At 53.4% G+C, this 24,458-nt stretch overlaps 1 protein-coding gene across 6 annotated transcripts in view; it reads right to left on the bottom strand.

Annotated features, from left to right (window-relative positions):
* The window catches only part of CNTN1 (contactin 1), a 379,791-nt gene that overhangs the window by 113,405 nt on the left and 241,928 nt on the right, over positions 1 to 24,458 (bottom strand). For all 6 annotated transcript variants that reach the window (XM_051850934.2, XM_051850935.2, XM_051850936.2 and 3 more), the window contains 5 exons: positions 18,180 to 18,386; positions 10,565 to 10,664; positions 10,238 to 10,419; positions 3,880 to 4,004; positions 3,184 to 3,301 (listed from right to left, as the gene is read on the bottom strand). In XM_051850934.2, the coding sequence (XP_051706894.1) occupies positions 3,184 to 3,301; positions 3,880 to 4,004; positions 10,238 to 10,419; positions 10,565 to 10,664; positions 18,180 to 18,386 (732 nt within the window). The remainder of the gene's footprint in view (positions 1 to 3,183; positions 3,302 to 3,879; positions 4,005 to 10,237; positions 10,420 to 10,564; positions 10,665 to 18,179; positions 18,387 to 24,458) is intronic.

The raw sequence follows: 24,458 nt of genomic DNA, 5'->3' as shown, positions 1-24,458 counted from the left end.
AACTAAAACTAACTTTTTACAGAAAATGTTTTTATCAATCTGTTGGTATACTTTGGTGGATTATAGTAAATGTGACTTTAACAAATAAATATATTAATTCTTACCCATGGCCTGTATCATTCTCTGAATCTATGTCAAGTATTTTTGGGTGAGAAAACAAGTATGTATTGATGACAAGTACAAAACATTTAGTGTTTTGCACTAACTTGTCTTTTTTAATGTATGAGGACAGAGAAGATCCCTCCACAGCAGGCAGAAATTGGGCATTTGGCAAAGAATTAAACTCCTCTCATTTCTTCTCCCAGAGTCAAAACGACTCCGCATCACATTGTAGCAGACACCTGGGCCTGCAGTGCCGGCCTCACACCCCTGTGTGCGGACAGTTTGCTCCAGCACCTCCCCGCACTTCCACCGCCTCCTCTTTTCCTAGCATTATGCGCGACACTGGTGTTTGGAGAAAACTGGCCACACTGTGCCCTGCCTTGCCTCTCAGGAAGCAGCTCCCGCGGACAGAGCCTGACAACCTGGATTCAATCCATACAGGACCACACCTGGAGACGACTCCTTCAAGTGACACAAAGAGGTCACACACGTTAAGACCGCAGTCAAAACAGATGCCGTGACAATGTGAAGGGGACAAGCCATGGTGTAACCTGCAGAGGTGCGGATGAGGGAGGGAGGGGGAGGCCACCGTGATGCTTTACAACAGAGAAGCCTGGGGCAGAAAAGTCGGGAGTGGATGGGAGACCATGGGCTCCTCCTCAGACCCGCCTGGGGGCTTCTCCATGGCCACACGCAGAAACACGTCCACGAGGGCGTGGCGCCGCTGAGCCTGACAGAGGATGAAGACCTGGGCTCGGGGCAGAAGCCATGGGATCCTTCAGGGTTCGTTGGAGATGAAGACACTGAGCAGGAATTTTAAAGACGTAATGATGATCCAGGAAAAGTCACACGGACTATGTGAAGGGCAGAGGGAGGACCTCGGCACAGAGCCAGGGAAATGCAACTCGGGAGACAGAGGCTTCGCACCAGGCGGAGGGGGGTGAATGGGGACGAGAGCGTGACAGAGAAATAGTCTGGGAGCCAGGGCCTCGGGGTCACTGAAGACACGAGACGAGAGGTGAAGCGTGCAACACAGGTGGATGCAGAGGACTGGGTGCTGTGAACATAAACTCACCTACACACACACACGTGTGTGCACACACACATGTATGCACACAGGCACACACACATGTATGCACACAGGCACACACACAAGTATGCACACACACAGGTACACTCATGTGTGTGCACACAGAGGCACACACATGCAGGCACACAGGAATATGCACACACACAGGTACACTCGTGTGTGCACACACATGCAGGCACACACATGCGTGCACACACACATGTATGCACACAGGCACACACATGCAGGCACACAGGAATATGTACACACGCAGGTACACTCATGTGTGTGCACACAGAGGCACACTCATGCAGGCACACAGGCACACACATGCAGAGAGGAATACACACCCACATGTGTGCACACATGCAGGCACACTCAGCCCTCCCTGGCTGCACGCAGAGCATGGAAAGTTCCAGTGAAGTCCAAGTGAGGGACGGCAAGGCCAGGAGCTGAGATGCTGCACGCGCAGTGAGGGACCCGTGGTAGCGGGAGAGGGCTGGGGCTGGGACCTGCACGCGCAGTGAGGGACCCGTGGTAGTGGGAGGGGGCTGGGGGCTGGGGGCTGGGACCTGCACGTGCAGTGAGGGACCCGTGGTAGCGGGAGAGGGCTGGGGCTGGGACCTGCACGCACAGTGAGGGACCCGTGGTAGTGGGAGGGGGCTGGGGGCTGGGGGCTGGGACCTGCACGCACAGTGAGGGACCTGTGGCAGCAGGAGAGGGCTGGGGGCTGGGACCTGCACGCACAGTGAGGGACCCGTGGCAGCGGGAGAGGGCTGGGGGCTGGGACCTGCACGCACAGTGAGGGACCTGTGGTAGCGGGAGAGGGCTGGGGGCTGGGACCTGCACGTGCAGTGAGGGACCCATGGCAGCCGGGAGAGGGTTGGGGGCTGGGGCCTGCACGTGCAGTGAGGGACCCGTGGTAGCGGGAGAGGGTTGGGGGCTGGGACCTGCACACGCAGTGAGGGACCCGTGGTAGCGGGAGAGGGTTGGGGGCTGGGACCTGCACGCGCAGTGAGGGACCCGTGGTAGCAGGAGAGGGTTGGGGGCTGGGGCCTGCACGTGCAGTGAGGGACCCGTGGTAGTGGGAGAGGGCTGGGGGCTGGGACCTGCACGCGCAGTGAGGGACCCCTGGTAGTGGGAGAGGGTTGGGGGCTGGGACCTGCACGTGCAGTGAGGGACCCATGGTAGTGGGAGAGGGTTGGGGGCTGGGACCTGCACACGCAGTGAGGGACCCGTGGTAGCGGGAGAGGGTTGGGGGCTGGGACCTGCACGCGCAGTGAGGGACCCCTGGTAGTGGGAGAGGGTTGGGGGCTGGGACCTGCACGCGCAGTGAGGGACCCGTGGTAGTGGGAGAGGGCTGGGGGCTGGGGCCTGCACGTGCAGTGAGGGACCCGTGGTAGCGGGAGAGGGCTGGGGGCTGGGACCTGCACGCACAGTGAGGGACCCCTGGTAGTGGGAGAGGGCCGGGAGCTAAGATTCTGCTCGCAGAGGGTTTGGATGGCCACACCGTTTGAGGAGCAGCTGCGAAGGCAGGAGTCTGGTGAGGAATGTTCTGAAGACTTCCAGCACCAGCTGCAGGCCGTGGAACTCGGGGACCTGTGGGGCCCAGGGTATGACAGGCCCTCTGCATCTGGTGGCCTGGTCCCCACTGTGTGAGGGCTTGCAAACCATGGTCAGCTGCCCACACATATGAGAGGCCACCTTGGAGTTTTGTTTTACCATTTAAAAATGGTAAAGACCAGTGTACACCCTGTTCTCTCAGATTTATTGTAGACTTCAGCTTTCACAAAATAAGAACCTACATGTAGCTGAATTTTCAACCAACAGAAGAAAGTTTCGTTATTTTTCCTACTTAAATGCTGTTCAATGACAGGAAAACACCACCACCATCATTCCACTCCAACTTCATTTCGAAAGGTCTTTAGTGAACGAGAGATCAAACACAATCTATGTTCTCTTGCTGTCTCGGCTGTTCAATGGCTGCTTAACAGGAATGGGAGGATACTGACCCAAGATCTTCAACTCGGCATTCGCATAGATGGCCCCGTGCGTGTTTTCAGCTATGCACTGGTACATCCCGGCATTCTCGAAGGTCACGTCATACAGCCTCAGCTCCCCTCTGTGGTACTGCCAAGGACAAAAGCAGAACACAGCCGTGGCAACCAACGCCAGCAGAACCGCGCTCGCCAAAGCTCATCCTCGGACGCTGTGGCTTCAGCTGCCTAGGAGTCGGTGCACCGTGGCAAGTGCCTGGCTCCTGGAGACAGGCCCGGCTGGCACACCCGAGGCTCCTGCGCTCTACCCCCTCCCCAGCCAGAGCTGCGCCCCACCGCCCTGACCTCTGGGGCCAGTGGGAGACTCCAGGGAAGGTGAGGAGGCCTGCTGCCTCTGTGGGTAACTCCGCGTCTGGTCTGCACACCAGGCAGACGGTGGCAAAGCAAGGACAAGGACAACGCCAGGCAGCAGAGACGGACGAGCAGCAAGAGGGAGAGTGGAACAGAGGACAAAGGAGCAGGCAGGGGCCGGGCAGAGACTGAGAGTCGTGCAGACTTGCTGACCGGAAAGACAGTTGTTAGGAGTCTTCCTATCGCAGGGCTGGGGACCCTCCTCCACTTACCCACCTGCTAATCCGTCGCAGAGTGACCTGGAGACACCGTCTGCCCAGGGGCGCAGGAACCGCACAGCCCTGCTCTGGGACCACTTACCGCGTATCCGTTTTTCAGCCAGCGGATGGTCGGGATGGGCTTCCCTGTGGCCACACACGGCCAGTAGAGGTCACTTCCGATGTCCACCTCCGTGTCGTTGATGTGCTCCACCCACTCAGGAAATGCTGCAGGAGAAGGGCGTGGTCAGGACAAAGGGCAGCCTCAGCAAGGACAGGAGTGGACACTGGGCCAGCCCCACTCTGCTGACCGCCTCGGACGCTGACTGGCCTGACAGCAAGTGAGACACACGTGGCAGTGCCCGCACAGGCCACGCCCCTGCAGGTGTGACTACCACCATCCTGTAGGTGCCCCGCACAGGCCACACCCCTACGGGTGTGACTATCACCATCCTGTAGGTGCCCTGCACAGGCCACGCCCCTACGGGTGTGACAACCACCATCCTGTAGGTGCCCTGCACAGGCCACGCCCCCACGGGTGTGACTACCACCATCCTGTAGGTGCCCCACACAGGCCACGCCCCCACGGGTGTGACTACCACCGTCCTGTAGGTGCCCCGCACAGGCCACGCCCCTGCAGGTGTGACTACCACCATCCTGTAGGTGCCCCGCACAGGCCACGCCCCTGCAGGTGTGACAACCACAGACCTGCAGTCATCACTCTTATTTGCATAAACCTCGTTTGGCTGGGAAGCTACTTCATAATGAGTTCTAACCTTCAGGGTCTGTCAAAATGACAATCACCATTTTAAGCAATCAGTCCCAACTGATGGTGATGTCATCCTCTCACCTTTTGGACAAAGATTCGGGTCTCCTTTAACAAATGACTGATGTCCATTTTTACTTCTATGACAACAGTAATGGACACTTCTTAGCGTGTAAGAGCCTTTTGTAAGGGATTGTTTTTCTCTGACAAAGTTATCTTGGTCCAAGTCCCTGAATCTTCTTTAAAAACATTTTTAAATTTATGTATTTTGGGGATCTTTCATCTCATGGTTGACCCCCAGATGGCTGGATGGCTGCAATGGCCAGTGCTGGGCCACGTGGAAGCCAGGAGCTTCTTCTGGGTGTCAGGAGACCAGGTCCTTGGGCCATCAATCCTCTGCTTTCTCTGGCCATTAGCAGGAAGCTGGATGGGAAATGGAGCAGCCTGGACATGAATCGGAACCCACATGGAATGCCAGTGTTGCAGGCAGTGACTTTAGCTACACTACAAGGCTGGCCCTGAGTTCTTACACATTAAATACGTTAAACACATTAAATAATGTTTTCTTACACAGTAAAATACCTTCATTCATGGGAAGACTCAAGGCTGAACCCATCTCTTTAATGACCATCATGTGAAACCTGCAGGTCCCAACTGCAGTGTTTAACTTACATCCAAGTATTTAGCATACATATACAAAACAAACCAGAAAACACATTTTTTAAATCTTACCAAACCAAACCAACAGCATACAGATATACACACGTGCGCATCCTCCTGTGCATTTTTGTAGTCTATGTCACCACATTTAGTAAGTTTCCATACTCAGAGCATTTCTTGATAACATACAGAGGAAGTGTTTAGAACTTGGGCACAAGGACCTGTAAACACCAGGTGACAAAGGTTTCACTTTGTGCACAGTCACAGCAGGCCTCTCCTGTCTCGTCCCCACGTGGACAGAGAGGTCCCCTCTCTGAAACAGGCAGCTGCATTCTATGTCTGGTTTAATTATGTAACTTTCTGGTGGTCTGATTAGAATTAAAGATAAAACTTCATATACCTTATTAATACAGCAGAAGTAATAGTTCCCTTAAATTTCCTCTCTCCCCTTAGTTCTCCTCTAACATCAGACAGTGCAGAATTCTGCTCTGCTGGGAATGTAGTCTTCTTAACGTGTTGAATGAAAACAGATCCATATTCGTGAGAAACCTGGTAGAATGTGATAGCTTTATCCACAGAATTTAAGGGACAAATCAGAACCTTCCTCCCCATAGAATGACACTTGATGCACTTGATGTGTATCAAGTTAAGTCTCCAGGTCAGTAATCTACAAATGTGAAGTTCAGGCAAAACATCTCGTCTCATCTCTTACCTTAGTCATCGTGGATGAGACCATAGAGGGGGCGGGGACTGATGCAGAGAAGAGTTTTGGGGTCCACACCCTGATCAGTCCACTATTAGACAGGCATGGGGTAGGATACATGGCCCGGGGCAGTGGGCACAGGGTGCAGAGAAGTCCACCTGGCCTGGGCTGCACACGCCAAGGTTCAGAGACCACACCCTGATCACTTTGCTGTAGGACAGGCATGGGGTAGGAGGGCACGGCCCTGTGGAGTGGACACTGGGTACAGGGAGTGTCGCTCCCCGTCTTCGTGGAGGAACGACACAGGACCCTGCGCTGTTCTTTTCGTCTGCTCGGCCCTCCCCGGGTTAGCTGCTGGTTCTTCCCGGGTTGGCTACTATCCTTTCCACCTCCGTGGAAGGGCAGTTCCCCCTGGCCACATTCCCCACTTCCGCAGGGGAGCGGCACACCGCCGGCCGGCTTTCTCGGGGGCTGCACGGGTGTTCCTTCAGCTAGATGTTCCCCTTAGATGTTCCTGGTGCATGCCGTCTCTCTCCTCCTTTATAGTCCTCCTCCGCCAATCCCAACTCGGCTGCCCACACGCCGAGTACGCTGCTCTCCAATCAGGAGCAAGTCCTACAGTTAATTGGTTGAACTGGAGGCAGCTGTGCGGAAGCTGTTTACTTCTCTCCCAGCGCCATATTGTGGGAGAGCAGATGCATAGAATAAGTCTTAATTCCAGTAACTCAGTCTAGTCCGGTTGCTCCCCACAGATCCCCCTTTCTTTTTATTTTTTGGCGTTGATACGCGCCTGTCTTCGGTGTCCCGCGGCACACACTCTGCTCTACTTGCTAGAGTTGCCACAGGCTCTTACAAGTCCTATCAATCAGGCAAACCGAATCCTGGTCCTCTCTTCGCCATGTTGTGAGGAGGTTTTTAGGCGCTGATGCGTGCCTGTGTTCGGTGCCCTGCAGCGCATGCTCTGGTCGAGCCTGCAGGGGCTTACAAGCCCTATCAGGCAAACCGAATCCAAGCCTTCTCATTGCCTTTTTGTGGGGAGGCCTTACTGATGTTAATTCGTGCCTGTCTTCGGTGACCTGCGGCGCATAAGCTGCTAGCCGCCGCAGGTGCTCATCGTGCTCATCGCCTCACTTAATCAGGCAGACCGAATCCAAGCTCTCTAATTGTTGTATTGTAGGGAGGCCTTTCTATTTCTCTATTTCTCTATCTCCGGGCATTCCTATTTCTCCCATTTTACTTCTGTCTGCCAACATTCCCATTTCTCTCACTCCACTTCCAAACTTCTGTTTCTCCCCGCAGCTTCCCGCTGCCCGCCCCGAGGCTACTTCTCGGCGGCTTCCCAGCTGAGCCGCTTCAGCCCGCGCCTCTTTCATCTGCGCAGCTTCCCGGCTTCGCGAGGCTTGGCTGCGCGCGCTCCGCGGTCTCCACGCCCTTCGCGTCTGCACCACGGCCTCGCGCCAGCCCCGTTCCCTATCTATTCACGCCCCGTGCTCTCTCTGCACGCGGCGGCTTCCGCGAGTAACACAGCGTAGCTTACGTGTCCGCCACTAGCATTCAATCTAAGTTCCCCGGGCTAGCCTGGCGAATTCAACCCAGCATACGTCTCCGCCCCACGATTTGGCTTCCCGTCCTTTGCTCCCCAGGCTAATCAGACGGATCCCAATCTGGCTTACGTTTCAGCTTCTGGTTTCAACTTTTCGCCCCCTATTCCCGGGCTAACTTGAGAACCCCAAAGTGGCTTTCGTGTCCGCCTTGGCCTGCCCCCCACGGCTTCAATTTCCCTAACATTTTTCTCTACCCGGTATGTTTCCCCAAACTTTCCTCCAACAATATTCCTCCCTCATTTCTCCTGGCCTCTCCCCACAGTCCGTATCCGAGTCTGTTTGTTCTAGCTTTCACTTTCGCTTTCGACCTTAGAGATTTCTCCCAGCTTCCCCCCGTAGTCCGTATCTGAGTCTATGCCTAGGCTTTCAATAGCTTCTTCCAGCACCCTTTTCGTCCGGCTTTTCCCTAGGCTGTTTGCTAGTCTCTCTCTCCGATATTTTCCCTAGGCTGTTTGCTAGTTTCTCTCTCCGATATTTTCCCTAGTTCTTCCCGTTTCTTCCCTCCTAAGTTTTTTATCCGTCCTAGGTTTCCTATCCGAGTCACGGCACCATTATGTCGCTCCCCGTCTTCGTGGAGGAACGACACAGGACCCTGCGCTGTTCTTTTCGTCTGCTCGGCCCTCCCCGGGTTAGCTGCTGGTTCTTCCCGGGTTGGCTACTATCCCTTCCACCTCCGTGGAAGGGCAGTTCCCCCTGGCCACATTCCCCACTTCCGCAGGGGAGCGGCACACCGCCGGCCGGCTTTCTCGGGGGCTGCACGGGTGTTCCTTCAGCTAGATGTTCCCCTTAGATGTTCCTGGTGCATGCCGTCTCTCTCCTCCTTTATAGTCCTCCTCCGCCAATCCCAACTCGGCTGCCCACACGCCGAGTACGCTGCTCTCCAATCAGGAGCAAGTCCTACAGTTAATTGGTTGAACTGGAGGCAGCTGTGCGGAAGCTGTTTACTTCTCTCCCAGCGCCATATTGTGGGAGAGCAGATGCATAGAATAAGTCTTAATTCCAGTAACTCAGTCTAGTCCGGTTGCTCCCCACAAGGGAGGTCCACCCAGTGTGGGCTGCACATGCCAGGTTCACAGACCACACCCTGATCACCCCGCTGTAGGACAGGCATGGGGTAGAAGGGCATGCCATAGGGTGTAGGGAAGTCCATCCAGCGTGGGGCGCACACGCCAGGTTCAGAGACCACACCCTGATCACTCCGCTGTAGAACAGGCATGGGGTAGGAGGGCATGGCCCTGTGGAGTGGACACGGGGTGTGGGGACGTCCACCCAGTGTGGGCTGCAGCTGCCAGGTTGAGAGAGCAGGTCGAGGACGAGGGAGGGACCAGCCGTGGTGACTGACACTGCTGGATCACGTAGGACACAACTGAGAGTGCGTCACCAGCTTTCACCCCGCAGTCACTGACGATCACACAAAGAACGCTTTGGGCGCAGAACGGAGATGCAATCCAACCGGAGCACATTTACGATACAATAGACCTGCAGCTGAAACACTGTTTTGGATTATTTATGACTGTGAAATGTTTCTGATTCCTTCTGGGAGAGCTGGGAAGAAGTCAGAGTCTAAGGGGGAACGGTGCTGCTGAGCCTTCGCTGTTACCCAGTCGGGACCTGCTGGCTGCACGTGGGAGAACATCACAGAGGTGACTTCAGCCTGGAAAGTTTCAGGTGTTGCCTGACAAAAACTCCGTCTTCCTAGGTCCAAATTTATTTTAATGCACAAGAATTAAAGACATGTGCCAAGATAATTCTGTCAAGGAAAAACGATCCATCAGACCAGTGGATCTTCCAAGTATGGCTCTGGGACCAGCATCCCCAGATGCTTGTTAAACACACAAATTCCCAAGCCCACAGCAAACTTCTGAAGCAGAAAATCAGAGGGTGGAGGCCAGAAATCCGTGCTTTTACAAGCCCTCCAGGTACTTCTGATACACAGTGGAGTCTGTAACCCACTGCCTTAAACTAAGTCAAAACGCACAGGTTCTTCTACAGATGAAAGAGTTTCGGCGCAGCAGTGAAGACGCAGTGTGAGACGCCCACACCCTGTGTCAAGGTGCCTGGCGTTCAGCACCGGCTCTCACTTCACGTCCAGCTGCCCGCTGACGCACACCCTGGGAGGCAACAGGCGATGGCTCAGGACACTTAGGCACCTTCCACCCTGTGGGAGACCTGGCTACTACAGGCATCTGGGGGAGTGTATCGGCAGACTGGCTGTCTCTTTCCGTCTGATGCCTTTCAAATGAAAATACATAAATCAAGAAGTGTTTTCCATAAAAAGGCAAGGAAGCAAACAAGCCTACAGTAATTGTGTACTCGGAAAGCCAGCAAGAGCCATCCATCACTGTCAACCGTGAAATACCATCTTAACCATGGTACAAATTCTTATCTATTCTAAATCCTACTTGTGAATTAATTAGACGTAAGATACATACTTCATCTTTATAATCTACAACACTGTTTTTAAAACCATTAATCACTGGAGAGCAGCCTTCCCAGTACTGCAGCAGTTCTAAGTGAGAGACTGGAGTTACAGAAAAGCAAAGCGGCACCCTACATTGTACACAGATCTTTGCCTGGTGCTTGTCCCTCCCTCTGATGTTACATATTTCTTCTTTATAATCTACAACACTGTTTTTAATACCGTTAATCACTGGAGAGCAGCCTCCCCAGTACTGCAGCAGTTCTAAGTGAGAGACTGGAGTTACGGAAAAGCAAAGCGGCGCCCTACCTTGCACATAGATCTTTGCCTGGTGCTTGTCCCTCCCTCTGATGTTCTCCGCCTCGCACTCGTACAGGCCTTCGTCTTCCAGCTGAATGTTGATGATCTTGAGGACGGCGCCAGAGGTGCTGATCTCGGCCGTGCTGGGCATCGGTTCCAGAACCTTCCGCCATCGGATATCAGGAACAGGACTTCAAATAGAAGACACAGGAGCTGAAGGCCCACAGTGCTTTGAAGACAATTATTCTGTGTTTACCGCTAAATATTCACATCATCTATTTACTTCCTAGATGTTCACCCATTTCTTTGTGTTGGTAAAAGCACAAGTGGACTTACTTCCCAAGCGCGAAGCACTCCAACGTCACGTTCTGGCCCATCAGTGCGTACACGTCCTTGAACTGAACCACGATATCAGCGGGGTACGGCTTTGTCGTCCCTAAATTAAAAACAGCACAGAAGTCCTTGAATTACTACGCACACTGCTATTTGTTCTTTGAACTCTTGACTTTCACAGGGTGAGAACCGCCCCTGGAAGGCAGTGCCCGCCGCGTCTCTGGTTCACACCGCGTACACGGAGCGGGGCTTCAGCAGGCATCTGCAGCGGCGCTGCTCATCCTGACAGCAGCATACGCACCCCGTGAATCTCCAAAGTCCAAGAAGGCATTAGGGAGCATCAAACACACGTCGAAGGAGAGAGCACAGAGAGAGAGGCAAGTGCAGAACGGACTGGGGAAAGTGGAGGCGCGTCCACAGAGATGAGGGACAGGGGGACGGGAGGAGCGGAAACCGCGTGTTCAGGCAACATCACGCTCGTCCACACAGACACTCGGGAGTCCCTCACTCAGCATATCTGGAAGGAAGTGCTATGCCCTGCCCCTGCCAGGGAAAGTGACGGGCTCAGAGAGGCTGAATACATTGTGGAGGGTGACAGCGTCAACGTGTACCATCCACTGTCTAAGGTTAAAGAGACAGACAGATACACAGTGACCTGGTACATCAGCCACAAGAAATTGAGGCGCCTGAAGGTGTGCTGGCCATGAGGGATACCCCGAAGCCCACGGGGGCTGGGGAATCTCCCAGATGGTGTCTGAGTGGAACCAGAGCAAGTGAGGAGACAGCATATTGTGAGAAACCCCTGGAGTGTGCAAGGGAAGGTCCAGGGAACCCAGTGACGTCAGGTGCGTGGAGTCGAAGCTGAGCCTGCACCCACCACCTGGGAGACCTGCGAACATGACCCTGAACATCCCTCCGTGCATTCCTCCATGGGTGGCTACGATGAACCTCAGTCCGAGGAAATCATACGGCTTCTGCCTTTCGTTCAGGTAGACCTTGTCGGCAGTTGTATAGGGTAAGGACCGGAGAGGAAAACCACAGGACGTGGAGATGAAAAGGAGGCTGTTTCACTAACACAGGCAGACAGGTAAGTCCCACCTGGCATGGAGCCGAAGTGAGAACAGAACGGAAAGAGAGGGTACTGTTCATATCACAGAGGCAGAATCGAAGGACTGCTCCTTGGATCAAGGTTCCTGCGAGTGTGCGCCATCACCTGGACGCTTCCTGAACATGCGGACTCCCGGACACCCCTGAGCCTGCAGGAGCAGCATCTCCGGGTTCCCCTGGGGTGTATGCACACTGTTGAAAAACTGTCCAGGTTCCCCTGGGGGTATGCACACTACTGAAGAACTGTCCGGGTTCCCCCAGGTGTACACACACTGATGAAGAACTGTCCAGGTTCCCCCGGGTGTACGCACACTACTGAAGAACTGTCCGAGTTCCCCCGAGTGTACGCACACTGTTGAAGAACTGTCCGGGTTCCCCTGGGTGTACGCACACTGTTGAAGAACTCTGCAGGTTCCCCCGGGTGTATGCACTAATGAAGAACTGTCCGGGTTCCCCCGGGGGTATGCACACTACTGAAGAACTGTCCGGGTTCCCCCGGGGGTACACACACTACTGAAGAACTGTCTGGGTTCCCCCGAGGGTATGCACACTACTGAAGAACTGTCCAGGTTCCCCCGGGGGTATGCACACTACTGAAGAACTGTCCGGGTTCCCCCGAGGGTATGCACACTACTGAAGAACTGTCCGAGTTCCCCCGGGGGTATGCACACTACTGAAGAACTGTCCGGGTTCCCCCGGGGGTATGCACACTACTGAAGAACTGTCCGGGTTCCCCCGAGGGTATGCACACTACTGAAGAACTGTCCGGGTTCCCCCGGGGGTATGCACACTACTGAAGAACTGTCCGGGTTCCCCCGGGTGTATGCACACTGCTGAAGAACTGTCCAGGTTCCCCCGAGGGTATGCACACTGATGAAGGAAGAACTGTCCGGGTTCCCCTGGGGGTATGCACACTGATGAAGAACTGTCTGGGTTCCCCTGGGGGTATGCACACTATTGAAGAATTATCTGGGTTCCCCTGGGGGTATGCACACTGATGAAGAACTGTCCGGGTTCCCCCGGGGGTATGCACACTGATGAAGAACTGTCCGGGTTCCCCCGGGTGTATGCACACTGCTGAAGAACTGTCCGGGTTCCCCTGGGGGTATGCACACTACTGAAGAACTGTCCGGGTTCCCCTGGGGGTATGCACACTGATGAAGAACTGTCTGGGTTCCCCTGGGGGTATGCACACTGTTGAAGAACTGTCCGGGTTCCCCCGGGGGTATGCACACTACTGAAGAACTGTCCGGGTTCCCCCGGGGGTACACACACTACTGAAGAACTGTCTGGGTTCCCCCGGGGGTATGCACACTACTGAAGAACTGCCCGGGTTCCCCCGAGGGTATGCACACTACTGAAGAACTGTCCGAGTTCCCCCGGGGGTATGCACACTACTGAAGAACTGTCCGGGTTCCCCCGGGGGTACGCACACTACTGAAGAACTGTCCGGGTTCCCCCGAGGGTATGCACACTACTGAAGAACTGTCCGGGTTCCCCCAGGGGTATGCACACTACTGAAGAACTGTCCGGGTTCCCCCGGGTGTATGCACACTGCTGAAGAACTGTCCAGGTTCCCCCGAGGGTATGCACACTGATGAAGGAAGAACTGTCCGGGTTCCCCTGGGGGTATGCACACTGATGAAGAACTGTCTGGGTTCCCCTGGGGGTATGCACACTATTGAAGAATTATCTGGGTTCCCCTGGGGGTATGCACACTACTGAAGAACTGTCCGGGTTCCCCCGGGTGTATGCACACTGCTGAAGAACTGTCCGGGTTCCCCTGGGGGTATGCACACTACTGAAGAACTGTCCGGGTTCCCCTGGGGGTATGCACACTACTGAAGAACTGTCCGGGTTCCCCTGGGGGAATGCACACTGATGAAGAACTGTCTGGGTTCCCCTGGGGGTATGAACACTATTGAAGAACTGTCCGGGTTCCCCCAGGGGTACGCACACTATTGAAGAACTGTCCGGGTTCCCCTGGGGGTATGCACACTATTGAAGAACTGTCCGGGTTCCCCCAGGGGTACGCACACTATTGAAGAACTGTCCGGGTTCCCCCGGGTGTATGCACACTGCTGAAGAACTGTCCGGGTTCCCCCGGGGGTATGCACACTACTGAAGAACTGTCCGGGTTCCCCCGAGGGTATACACACTACTGAAGAACTGTCCGGGTTCCCCCGGGTGTACACACACTGATGAAGAACTGTCCGGGTTCCCCCGGGTGTACGCACACTGTTGAAGAACTGTCCGAGTTCCCCCGAGTGTATGCACACTGTTGAAGAACTGTCTGGGTTCCCCCGGGGGTATGCACACTACTGAAGAACTGTCCGGGTTCCCCCGGGTGTACGCACACTGTTGAAGAACTGTCCGAGTTCCCCCGAGTGTATGCACACTGTTGAAGAACTGTCCGGGTTCCCCCGGGTGTACGCACACTGTTGAAGAACTGTCCGAGTTCCCCCGAGTGTACGCACACTGTTGAAGAACTGTCCGGGTTCCCCCGGGGGTATGCACACTACTGAAGAACTGTCCGGGTTCCCCCGGGGGTATGCACACTATTGAAGAACTGTCCGTGTTCCCCCGGGGGTATGCACACTACTGAAGAACTGTCCGGGTTCCCCCGGGGGTATGCACACTGATGAAGAACTGTCCGGGTTCCCCCGGGTGTATGCACACTGCTGAAGAACTGTCCGGGTTCCCTCGGGTGTATGCACACTGTTGAAGAACTGTCCGTGTTCCCCCGGGGGTATGCACACTGCTGAAGAACTGTCCAGGTTCCCCCGAGGGTATGCACACTGATGAAGGAAGAACTGTCCGGGTTCCCCTGGGGGTATGCACACTACTGAAGAACTGTCCGGGTTCCCCCGGGTGTATGCACACTGCTGAAGAACTGTCCGGGTTCCCCTGGGGGTATGCACACTACTGAAGAACTGTCCGGGTTCCCCTGGGGGTATGCACACTACTGAAGAACTGTCCGGGTCCCCCTGGGGGTATGCACACTGATGAAGAACTGTCTGGGTTCCCCTGGGGGTATGCACACTATTGAAGAACTGTCCGGGTTCCCCCAGGGGTACGCACACTATTGAAGAACTGTCCGGGTTCCCCCGGGTGTATGCACACTGCTGAAGAACTGTCCGGGTTCCCCCGGGGGTATGCACACTACTGAAGAACTGTCCGGGTTCCCCCGAGGGTATGCACACTACTGAAGAACTGTCCGGGTTCCCCCGAGTGTATGCACACTGTTGAAGAACTGTCCGGGTTCCCCCGGGTGTACGCACACTACTGAAGAACTGTCCGGGTTCCCCCGAGTGTATGCACACTGTTGAAGAACTGTCCGGGTTCCCCCAGGGGTATGCACACTACTGAAGAACTGTCCGTGTTCCCCCGGGGGTATGCACACTGATGAAGAACTGTCCGGGTTCCCCTGGGGGTATGCACACTATTGAAGTACTGTCCGGGTTCCCCCGGGGGTATGCACACTGATGAAGAACTGTCCGGGTTCCCCCGGGGGTATGCACACTGCTGAAGAACTGTCCGGGTTCCCCCGGGGGTATGCACACTATTGAAGAACTGTCCGGGTTCCCCCGGGTGTACGCACACTGTTGAAGAACTGTCCGAGTTCCCCCGAGTGTACGCACACTGTTGAAGAACTGTCCGGGTTCCCCCGGGGGTATGCACACTACTGAAGAACTGTCCGGGTTCCCCCGGGGGTATGCACACTATTGAAGAACTGTCCGTGTTCCCCCGGGGGTTTGCACACTACTGAAGAACTGTCCGGGTTCCCCCGGGGGTATGCACACTGATGAAGAACTGTCCGGGTTCCCCCGGGTGTATGCACACTGCTGAAGAACTGTCCGGGTTCCCCCGGGTGTATGCACACTGTTGAAGAACTGTCCGTGTTCCCCCGGGGGTATGCACACTGATGAAGAACTGTCCGGGTTCCCCTGGGGGTATGCACACTACTGAAGAACTGTCCGGGTTCCCCCGGGGGTATGCACACTACTGAAGAACTGTCCGGGTTCCCCCGGGGGTATGCACACTATTGAAGAACTGTCCGGGTTCCCCTGGGGGTACGCACACTACTGAAGAACTGTCCGGGTTCCCCCGGGGGTATGCACACTATTGAAGAACTGTCCGGGTTCCCCTGGGGGTACGCACACTACTGAAGAACTGTCCGGGTTCCCCCGGGGGTATGCACACTATTGAAGAACTGTCCGTGTTCCCCCGGGGGTATGCACACTGATGAAGAACTGTCCGGGTTCCCCCGGGGGTATGCACACTACTGAAGAACTGTCCGGGTTCCCCCGGGTGTATGCACACTGTTGAAGAACTGTCCGTGTTCCCCCGGGGGTATGCACACTGATGAAGAACTGTTCGGGTTCCCCTGGGGGTATGCACACTGATGAAGAACTGTCCGGGTTCCCCTGGGGGTATGCACACTACTGAAGAACTGTCCGGGTTCCCCCGGGGGTATGCACACTGTTGAAGAACTGTCCGGGTTCCCCCGGGGGTATGCACACTGATGAAGAACTGTTCGGGTTCCCCTGGGGGTATGCACACTGATGAAGAACTGTCCGGGTTCCCTCGGGTGTATGCACACTACTGAAGAACTGTCCGTGTTCCCCCGGGGGTATGCACACTGATGAAGAACTGTCCGGGTTCCCCTGGGGGTATGCACACTACTGAAGAACTGCTGGGGATCAGCCATTGTGAGGTTCAGGGCAGGAGAGCAGCTGATGCCTGACAGCTCCACCTCGATCCAGGAAAACGAAAATAGCGTTGCCGAAGGAGCCGAGCTCACCGTGGAGCAGCCTACCGGTCAGGGTAGACCTTCTCAGCTAACTGACCTTGAGCTTAGTGTGGGACAAGTCTGGGGCACAGGCAGGGGTAAGGACTGACAGGAAGACAATCTGCAGACTTGAACTGGCAGAGAGCTGTTGTGAGACGGCGAGAACATCCAGGGAAAGATGAGAGAGAAACACGGGCAGGGAGACTATGTGCTGCGGAATGCCTGGCACCTGCTGGAGAGCCCGGCGGGAAAAGGGGGTTCAAGGGCACACGAAGGACGGGACACTTGCAAGAGGCAGAAAGGACAGGGTCCAGGGTCAGGCAAGCCAGGCTGGACAGTGGCCTCGGGAGGTAGCACACAGGAAGTCAAGGTCACTGGGCTGTTTGCAGTGAGCACGAAAGAATATGCAGTGAGGATGAAGCATGAGAGATTTTGAGGATTAGGAACAGAAAGGCAGTCAGTGAGGTGGTGAGGCTCAGATCTGAACCCAGTCAGTGAGGCAGTGAGGCCCGGATCTGAGCCCGGTCAGTGAGGCGGTGAGGCCCGGATCTGAGCCCGGTCAGTGAGGCGGTGAGGCCCGGATCTGAGCCCGGTCAGTGAGGCGGTGAGGCCCGGATCTTAGCCCGGTCAGTGAGGCGGTGAGGCCCGGGTCTGAACCCCGTCAGTGAGGCGGTGAGCCTGGATCTGAACCCGGTCAGTGAGGCGGTGAGCCTGGATCTGAACCCGGTCAGTGAGGCGGTGAGGCCCAGATCTGAACCCGGTCAGTGAGGCGGTGAGGCCTGATCTGAACCCGGTCAGTGAGGCGGTGAGGCCGGATCTGAGCCCAGCGGGATGCAGACCACAGCAGCTGGAGGAAAGAGCCTGAGCAGGAGCAGAAATGCTTTGCAGGGAGACAGGAAGTGAGCAAACACACGCAAGTGCTGAGGTTCAAGATCCTGGGCATTTTACAGGCCTGCTCCTTTTCACTATGTGTATCTGCTAAAATGGAGGCGAGAACACCAACAGTATTGAATACCACGGATGTGACTCCCTTGCAGTGAGAGAAAAAAGAGGCATCTCAAGTCTCTCCCCCACTGCCCCAGGGCACGCTCAGGGGAAGGGGCAGGAGCCAGCCTAGGTCTGTCCGCTCCTCCGAGGCTGGACTCATGGCTGTGCTCCCGGCAGCACCAGGATGAACAAAGTGTGAAGGCCAGGTGAGGCGGCAGTGGCCACAACACGCGGCACTGCACGGGTGGCACCCATGCCAACCACCTGGAGTGGAAAAAGCAGCTTGCTTGAGTCATGTATACAGTTCCTCCAAAATATCTAAGTATCAAACTGCCTTTCCCCTAAGCCTGCGGTCACTGCTCCTGGTTCGGATGTAACCTCTTGGTCTCTGGGACTTCAGGAGGAAGCAGGAATGGCCACAGACAACAAGCGGATGTCAGCGATCTCCGCTGTGACCCACACACAGGCGCTGATGAGTGACTCCGTCCTCCGTTATCTCCTAGACTAGAGGCAACGACTGGAAGCTGACCATCTGGGCAGCTGTACAAGATGACGCTTCTCAACCCCGAACGTTCAGGATCAAGCTCCGGCTGCACTCCAAGCACATGCTGTCTGTACGGTCCTGCCAGTGCAGGTAGCCGGTGTCCCTACTACACCTTCCTTCTCATGGCGCTAAGCACGCCGCAGGGAGACAACCTCGCAAAAACAGAGTGCAGCACACAAAACACTTACGTTCGGGTATCGGGATGAGCGGGATGAATTTGCTGAACACGCTCTTTGTGATAGAAGGGCTGGACACAAAGCAGGAGTAGTTGCCCTTGTCCGAAGACTCCACATTCGCAATGTAGAGATTTCCATTCGTCTGGGACACAAATCTTCGCTTATCCATTGTGATGAATACCGGGAATTCATTCAGAAGCCAGCGGTAGCTAAGATCATCTACGAGAAAATGTTGCCTAATAAGTTTTTTTTTTTTTTTTTTTTTTTTTTTTTTTTGACAGGCAGAGTGGACAGTGAGAGAGAGACAGAGAGAAAGGTCTTCCTTTTGCCGTTGGTTCACCCTCCAATGGCCGCCGCGGACGGCGCGCTGTGGCCGGCGCACCGCGCTGATCCGATGGCAGGAGCCAGGTGCTTCTCCTGGTATCCCATGGGGTGCAGGGCCCAAGCACTTGGGCCATACTCCACTGCACTCCCTGGCCACAGCAGAGAGCTGGCCTGGAAGAGGGGCAACCGGGACAGAATCCGGCGCCCCGACCGGGACTAGAACCCTGTGTGCCGGCGCCGCAAGGCGGAGGATTAGCCTAGTGAGCCGCGGCACCGGCCCACCTAATAAGTATTAAAAGCATTTTGTTTTTGAGAACTGAACCACCAGGGCATTGTTAAGCAAAGGTCAGGAGGAAGCCAAGACACTTCGTGCAGATTTTCCTGCTGTGCTCAGTTTGTGTACACTGTGTAAGCCTGGTGCTGAGCCATTGCATGTATTCAGTGCTCTCTGTCTTTTAGTTTCTGGGCTATTAATATTCTTACTTTCATTTCATTCCTGAGCCAGGGGAAAGCCCAAAGAGGTTAAACAAGTTGCTTAGAGTCTCATGACCATTAAGTAGAACCAGGATTCTGAATGCAGGTCTAATAATTACAAAGTGCATGAGGGTTTGCCTTACTGAATTTTAAATTAAACTCCAGATGACTTACCAGACTGTGGCTTTGTCTCTTTTATCTTCGAGCACTCCTATTTTAAAACTGTGTTTGGGTAAAAACAGAGTTCCTACAACCTGTCGTAGTCACATTTAAAGGCGAAAGCCACAGGAACACAGCAAAGCAGTCAGGGATATTCTTCAGCTTTAGGAAACGTATCACATGGCTGAAGATTTTATGGTGCAAATTCCTTGGGATAACATACTAACCAGGTACACCAAACACTGATTGTTCCTCTTAATTTGCTCAATTTCTCAGAGTTTTCTCTCCTCTCCTCTCCTCCCCAGCAGTCACTCAACAAATACATGAGATGAACTTCCAGGTCACAGAATGACTGCCTTAAAACACCTGAGCTCGTGAAGTTGACAAGCACTGGCAGCGAGTGTGCACTGCTCACCTCCCGGGCCAGGCAGGACAGGACTTCACTTCTCCCTGCACTCCGGAGTCATGGCCGATGAAATAACCATGACAAGCAGGTGACTGGTAAAAGCTGCCAACAGAGTGTGAAAGGGAATCCAAAGCAAATCACTCTACAGCAACCCTGACTGACAGGGAATAATAACTCGGGTTTCATTTAGATTAGCTCTGTCATTTTCTTCTCCATTTTTATGATTTATTAGAGTTACACAGAGAGAGGGAATCACACAGAGATCTTCCATCTGCTGCTTCACTCCCCAGATGCCCAGGACTTGCCCAGGATGAAGCCAGGAACCAGGAGTTTCATCCAGGTCTCCCATGCAGGGGGGAAGGGTCCACACACTTGGGCCATCTTCCACTGCCCTCCCAGGTGAACATGGAAGAGCCGGGCCTTGAACCAGTGCACATATGGGATGCCAGTGTCGCATGTGGCAGCCCTACCTGCTAGACCACAGTGCTGGCCCCAGCTATGTAATTTTCTTCAGCAACACATAGCACAAGGAAACACAATGAAGATGGTTAAATTAGTTTAATTTCACATCATTTCGTCATTGAAGCGGTATATACATATAGATACATATGTTCACTGGTTAAACAATATAAAGTGTAAAGGAGGAAGAGGGCTAGGAATTTGGTGCCGTAGTTAAGCCACTGCCAGTGACACCCAGATCCCATATCAGAGCGAAGGTTCAAGTCGCAGTTGCTGTTTCCAATCAAGCCTCAGCTCATGCACGTCCCTGGGAGTAGATGTCGGCCCAGGTACTGGGTCCCTGCACCCACGCGGGAGACTGGACGGAGTTCCAGGCCCCTGTCCTGACTCAGCCTGGCCCAGCCTTGACTGCTGCAGGCGTTTGGGGAGTGAAGCAGTGCATGGAAGATCGATCTCTCTCTCTCTCTCTCTCTATCTCTCGTTCTCTCTCTCAACCTCTGTGTGTGTGTGTGTCTGCCTTTCAAACAAAATGAAAATAAAAATTTAAAGAAGAAATCAATCCGCCATCTTCAGTCCCTACCTCAGAGTCTCTGATAACCTATGCCTTTTTCTATACTTAGGTCTGAGTGATGACACTATGTGCATTACCTTTATGATAATTCAGGGTCACAAAAGCAAAAAGATAAGAAGACATTCAGGGGGCTGCTTAGAATTCTGATATGACAGCATCCTAAGTTCACCACAAGTAGATTATTCAGAAACAAGTATCATGCCTTTTGTCCCAACTGATATTCAAGTTTTAAAAGTTTTAATTCTGACCTCTTCTGATTCAGAAATAATGTGTCTGTTTCCCATTCAAATGGAAATCAACATTTTGCAATGATTTTTGGTAACAAACTACAAAAACGTGAAAATGCCAGGGAAGTCAAGGCATCTCTTTATGAACCAGGCGCTGCGGTGCCCTGGTGGTGTTTAAGCACACATTGAGAGCGATCGAGCAGTCTGACTTCACAGTGGCCGTGCAGAGGGAGAAAGCAGGTACATTCTACACATGCGTCTCAGCAGGCACACAGCAACTATTTCCCATAAGACACTGCTTTGGTAAGGTTGTTACACTCACGTTTACATGAACTAAGCGCCAGGATAAAGGACAGTTGGTCTGACTTAACACCCAACCCGGATTCTCTAACTCATTTACTTTATGGAATCTGAGCACGTCCCATATGTTGCTAGGTCTCTGACTGTCATATCAATTTATCTAGCATACTTCAGCCTACTGACAAGGCCACCTGTTTGACCCATTTGGATAAAATGATAGTAACCACAGAAGGCTACTGTAAGTTGCAGTAAGTGTAATGAGACGCAGACCACCACTGAACACAGGTGGGGATGGCTGCTGCCATGTTTAAGTGAGGAAGCCAAGGCCTTGCCAGTGCGGTGACTTCCCTAAGGGCTCTCAGCGACGGGGATAGAACTCACGTCCCAACCTCCTTGCTCCCCCACTGTCACCATCACACGCTGCACCCAGGGGGAGGTGCCCGCTGCCCTGCCTCCCTGGCTGCAACATGAAGCCGAATCTTGACCAACACAAGCTGACCCCTGACCCCGTTCTCCGAAAGACTCCATGAAGGTTTCCTCACGGCCATGGCTCTCCTCGTCCCACACTGACGACCTAATCAACTCTCTGGGGTGAAAGCCGTCATCTACTTTCCTGCTAGCAATGCAGACGAGATCGCCTAACACATGGCTCTGAAGGCAACGTTGCAGGGGGACCAAGTGCCAGCACGTCGGGAAGAAATGTCGGCAGGACAATGAGACCGCTCTGCTGCCTCACGAGAGCCTGGACCCACAGTCTCACAGGGGAAACTGGTTTTGGCCACTACAGTGCGTTTGGCTAAGGCTACTGGCTCCTCTGAGTGACATCACTCACTAACCTGCTGAATTATGTATCTTCCTCTTGTAAATACACTTAAACTACATTTGTGTGCCCTGGAGGAATTACTGGGAAACTTTTTAGAAGATTTTTCCATTTTCTTAAAAAGCAGCTGCAGAATTTACCTGTATCAACAAGATCGCCACAGCTTCTGGCCAGTGCCTCAGTGTAGATGAGTACACACCAGGCACGCTGAGAGAAATTTCCACCAGGCTCGGCCAGGACTGGGAGCTCAGGCGGAACCTACGGGGCTGCACTCGCCTCCGTTCTCCTCCACTCTCCTCCATTCTCCGCCTGACTCTTCATCACATGCAATAAGCCAGATTTTGTTTCCCTTAAGGGTACGCCCACCTTCTTATCCCTTTTTAAATTCGCAGATGTACCTATTTTTAGGTATTTCACACTTCATCAATAGCACCCACGGTATAATAATGAGGCTGCAAGTTTTTCCCCTTCATTTTCTCTCACACGATATATAAAGACATAATTTATGTTTTGTGAAATCAGTAATTGCATTTCTGATGGTTATATTGACAAAAAATAGCTGGAAATTAAAGCATTATGTCTTCACTTTTGGAAGTCTAGAGGCTTAAAAACGTACATGCAATATGATTTACTGGAATATAATAAAACGTAAAATGAACGTTTACATTTTCATGGGATCAATGCCTACACTCAACCAATTTAATGAATAAATTTGTTACTTTCACTCTCTCGCTCCCTCATGCTTCAGATATTCGCTGAGCTCTTACTTTGTGCTGGACATCACGTTGTCACACATCAAACGTCATGAAGTTGAATATACATGAAAGTGTGCTTGAGGCTGCTTTATGAAAAAGGAAACTCGCTGGAGTCAGACTTTTCCCCTTTGTAAGCAACAGCAGAGCACGTAATTGAGAGAAAACCGCTACACATCACGGACGACGGCCCAGCTCCTCCGGAGTCTCTATCCTCGGAAGCCTGTGAGAGCAGTGGCATCCCGGGAATCCTGAATCAAAAGACTGCAGTGTAGCAGGACGCACTGATCACAACAGATCCAAAACCTGAGCACACTGAGATGCACCTCAGTGATCACCCACTGAAACTGCACACGTGTTTTATCATTTTCAAGTGGATTTCTAAATCTGAAAGCCATTAAAGACTGTGCAACGCAGGTCCACGGATTCTATGGCTTGTATGTTCTCAGTGACGGAATTAAGACATTGACCAGTCGTACTAAGGACTGAATCTCAGGCCACCAACTGGGCCGACAGGGTGTGGAGGGTCAGACCCGGCTTCCTTTGCCAGTACGATTGTACACTTCACTGCGTAAGGCTTAACCGAAATGCATTAGGCAGGAGAATGTACACCACTCACACACACATAAACACACAAATATACATACACATCCATGCACACATGCACACATACACACACACATGCTATGCCTTAGGAAGCAGATGTCTGCTCTTGTATGTGTTCAACATGGGATACCTAATGTTCACAGGTTTCGAAAACTGCTGATGACATGAGCTGACTACTCAGAATTTAGTCTGTAAATAACGATGCTTCCTGGAGTCATTTAAAAGCCCGCTGATTCTGTGTCATGTCCATGTAACTGCACTGTCATTATGGGATGTAGAAGGGAGTGACTCTGCCTGCAGCTCAGGGGTTCTCAGCTTCTACCAACATGTTGTGATCCATGAAATCCTCCAATCAACACAGATGCCACAGGCAGGGAAGCAAGGCTCTCCGTGGACAAAGCTCAGAGCCTCCGCCCTCTTCCTCTCTCTGCCTGTCTAATCCCATCCCGCAGGTCACCAGTCTCATGGCTCAGGTACTCCCAGCTCAGAGATGTACACACATCCCGAGGCGCCCACCTGACCTGCACGTGATGTTCAATAGACTTGGCCCTGAACTCGCCAACGCCTGCTCTCAGCTACGTACGGGAGCTCTTTCTCTCAGGAGCTCGTGCAGCCTGAATGCCGACACAGGCTCCTGGGTTCTCTTACATTTCCCGTACGGCCTACTAGCGAGGCCTCTTTGCTCCTTCTTCAAAGACTTTCTAGAATTTAACCCAAATATATCTGGAATTAAACAAAGAATTGCTTGTTAATATAGAACGAATCTAGCGTTATCAGAATTACCTTCTGGCTCCATCGATGCTACCGAGGTTATCACAATATCGCTTACCTGCTCTCCTGCTGCCCGCTTTGCCCACCACCTACTGTTCTCTGAGATCAGTCGCTAGACCCATCTGTGTAAAACCCGAGTCATGTGACAGGCTGCCTCTGCTCAGAGCCCTCAGTGTAAAGTCCTCCACATACAGCCCTGTGCCTCTCATCTTCCTTCTCCCACCTCCCTCTGCCTTCCTGCTCCCCAGCAGCGCCCTGGCCTCCTGGCTCTGCCACGGCCCCACCTGCACCTGCTGCCCGCCCCATCTGTCAGGTACATCCTCCCTCAGAACCACGGACTGCCAGCTCCTTCTTTGCCTTTAGGTTTTTGTTTTTTGTTTGTTTGTTTGTTTTGTTTGTTTGTTTTGACAGGCAGAGTGGAT

Source organism: Oryctolagus cuniculus, chromosome 9, assembly GCF_964237555.1.
Source record: "Oryctolagus cuniculus chromosome 9, mOryCun1.1, whole genome shotgun sequence".
Classification (NCBI taxonomy): Eukaryota; Metazoa; Chordata; class Mammalia; order Lagomorpha; family Leporidae; genus Oryctolagus; species Oryctolagus cuniculus.
Note: the sequence above shows the minus strand (reverse complement) of the source record. Positions and strands in the feature narration are given on the sequence as shown.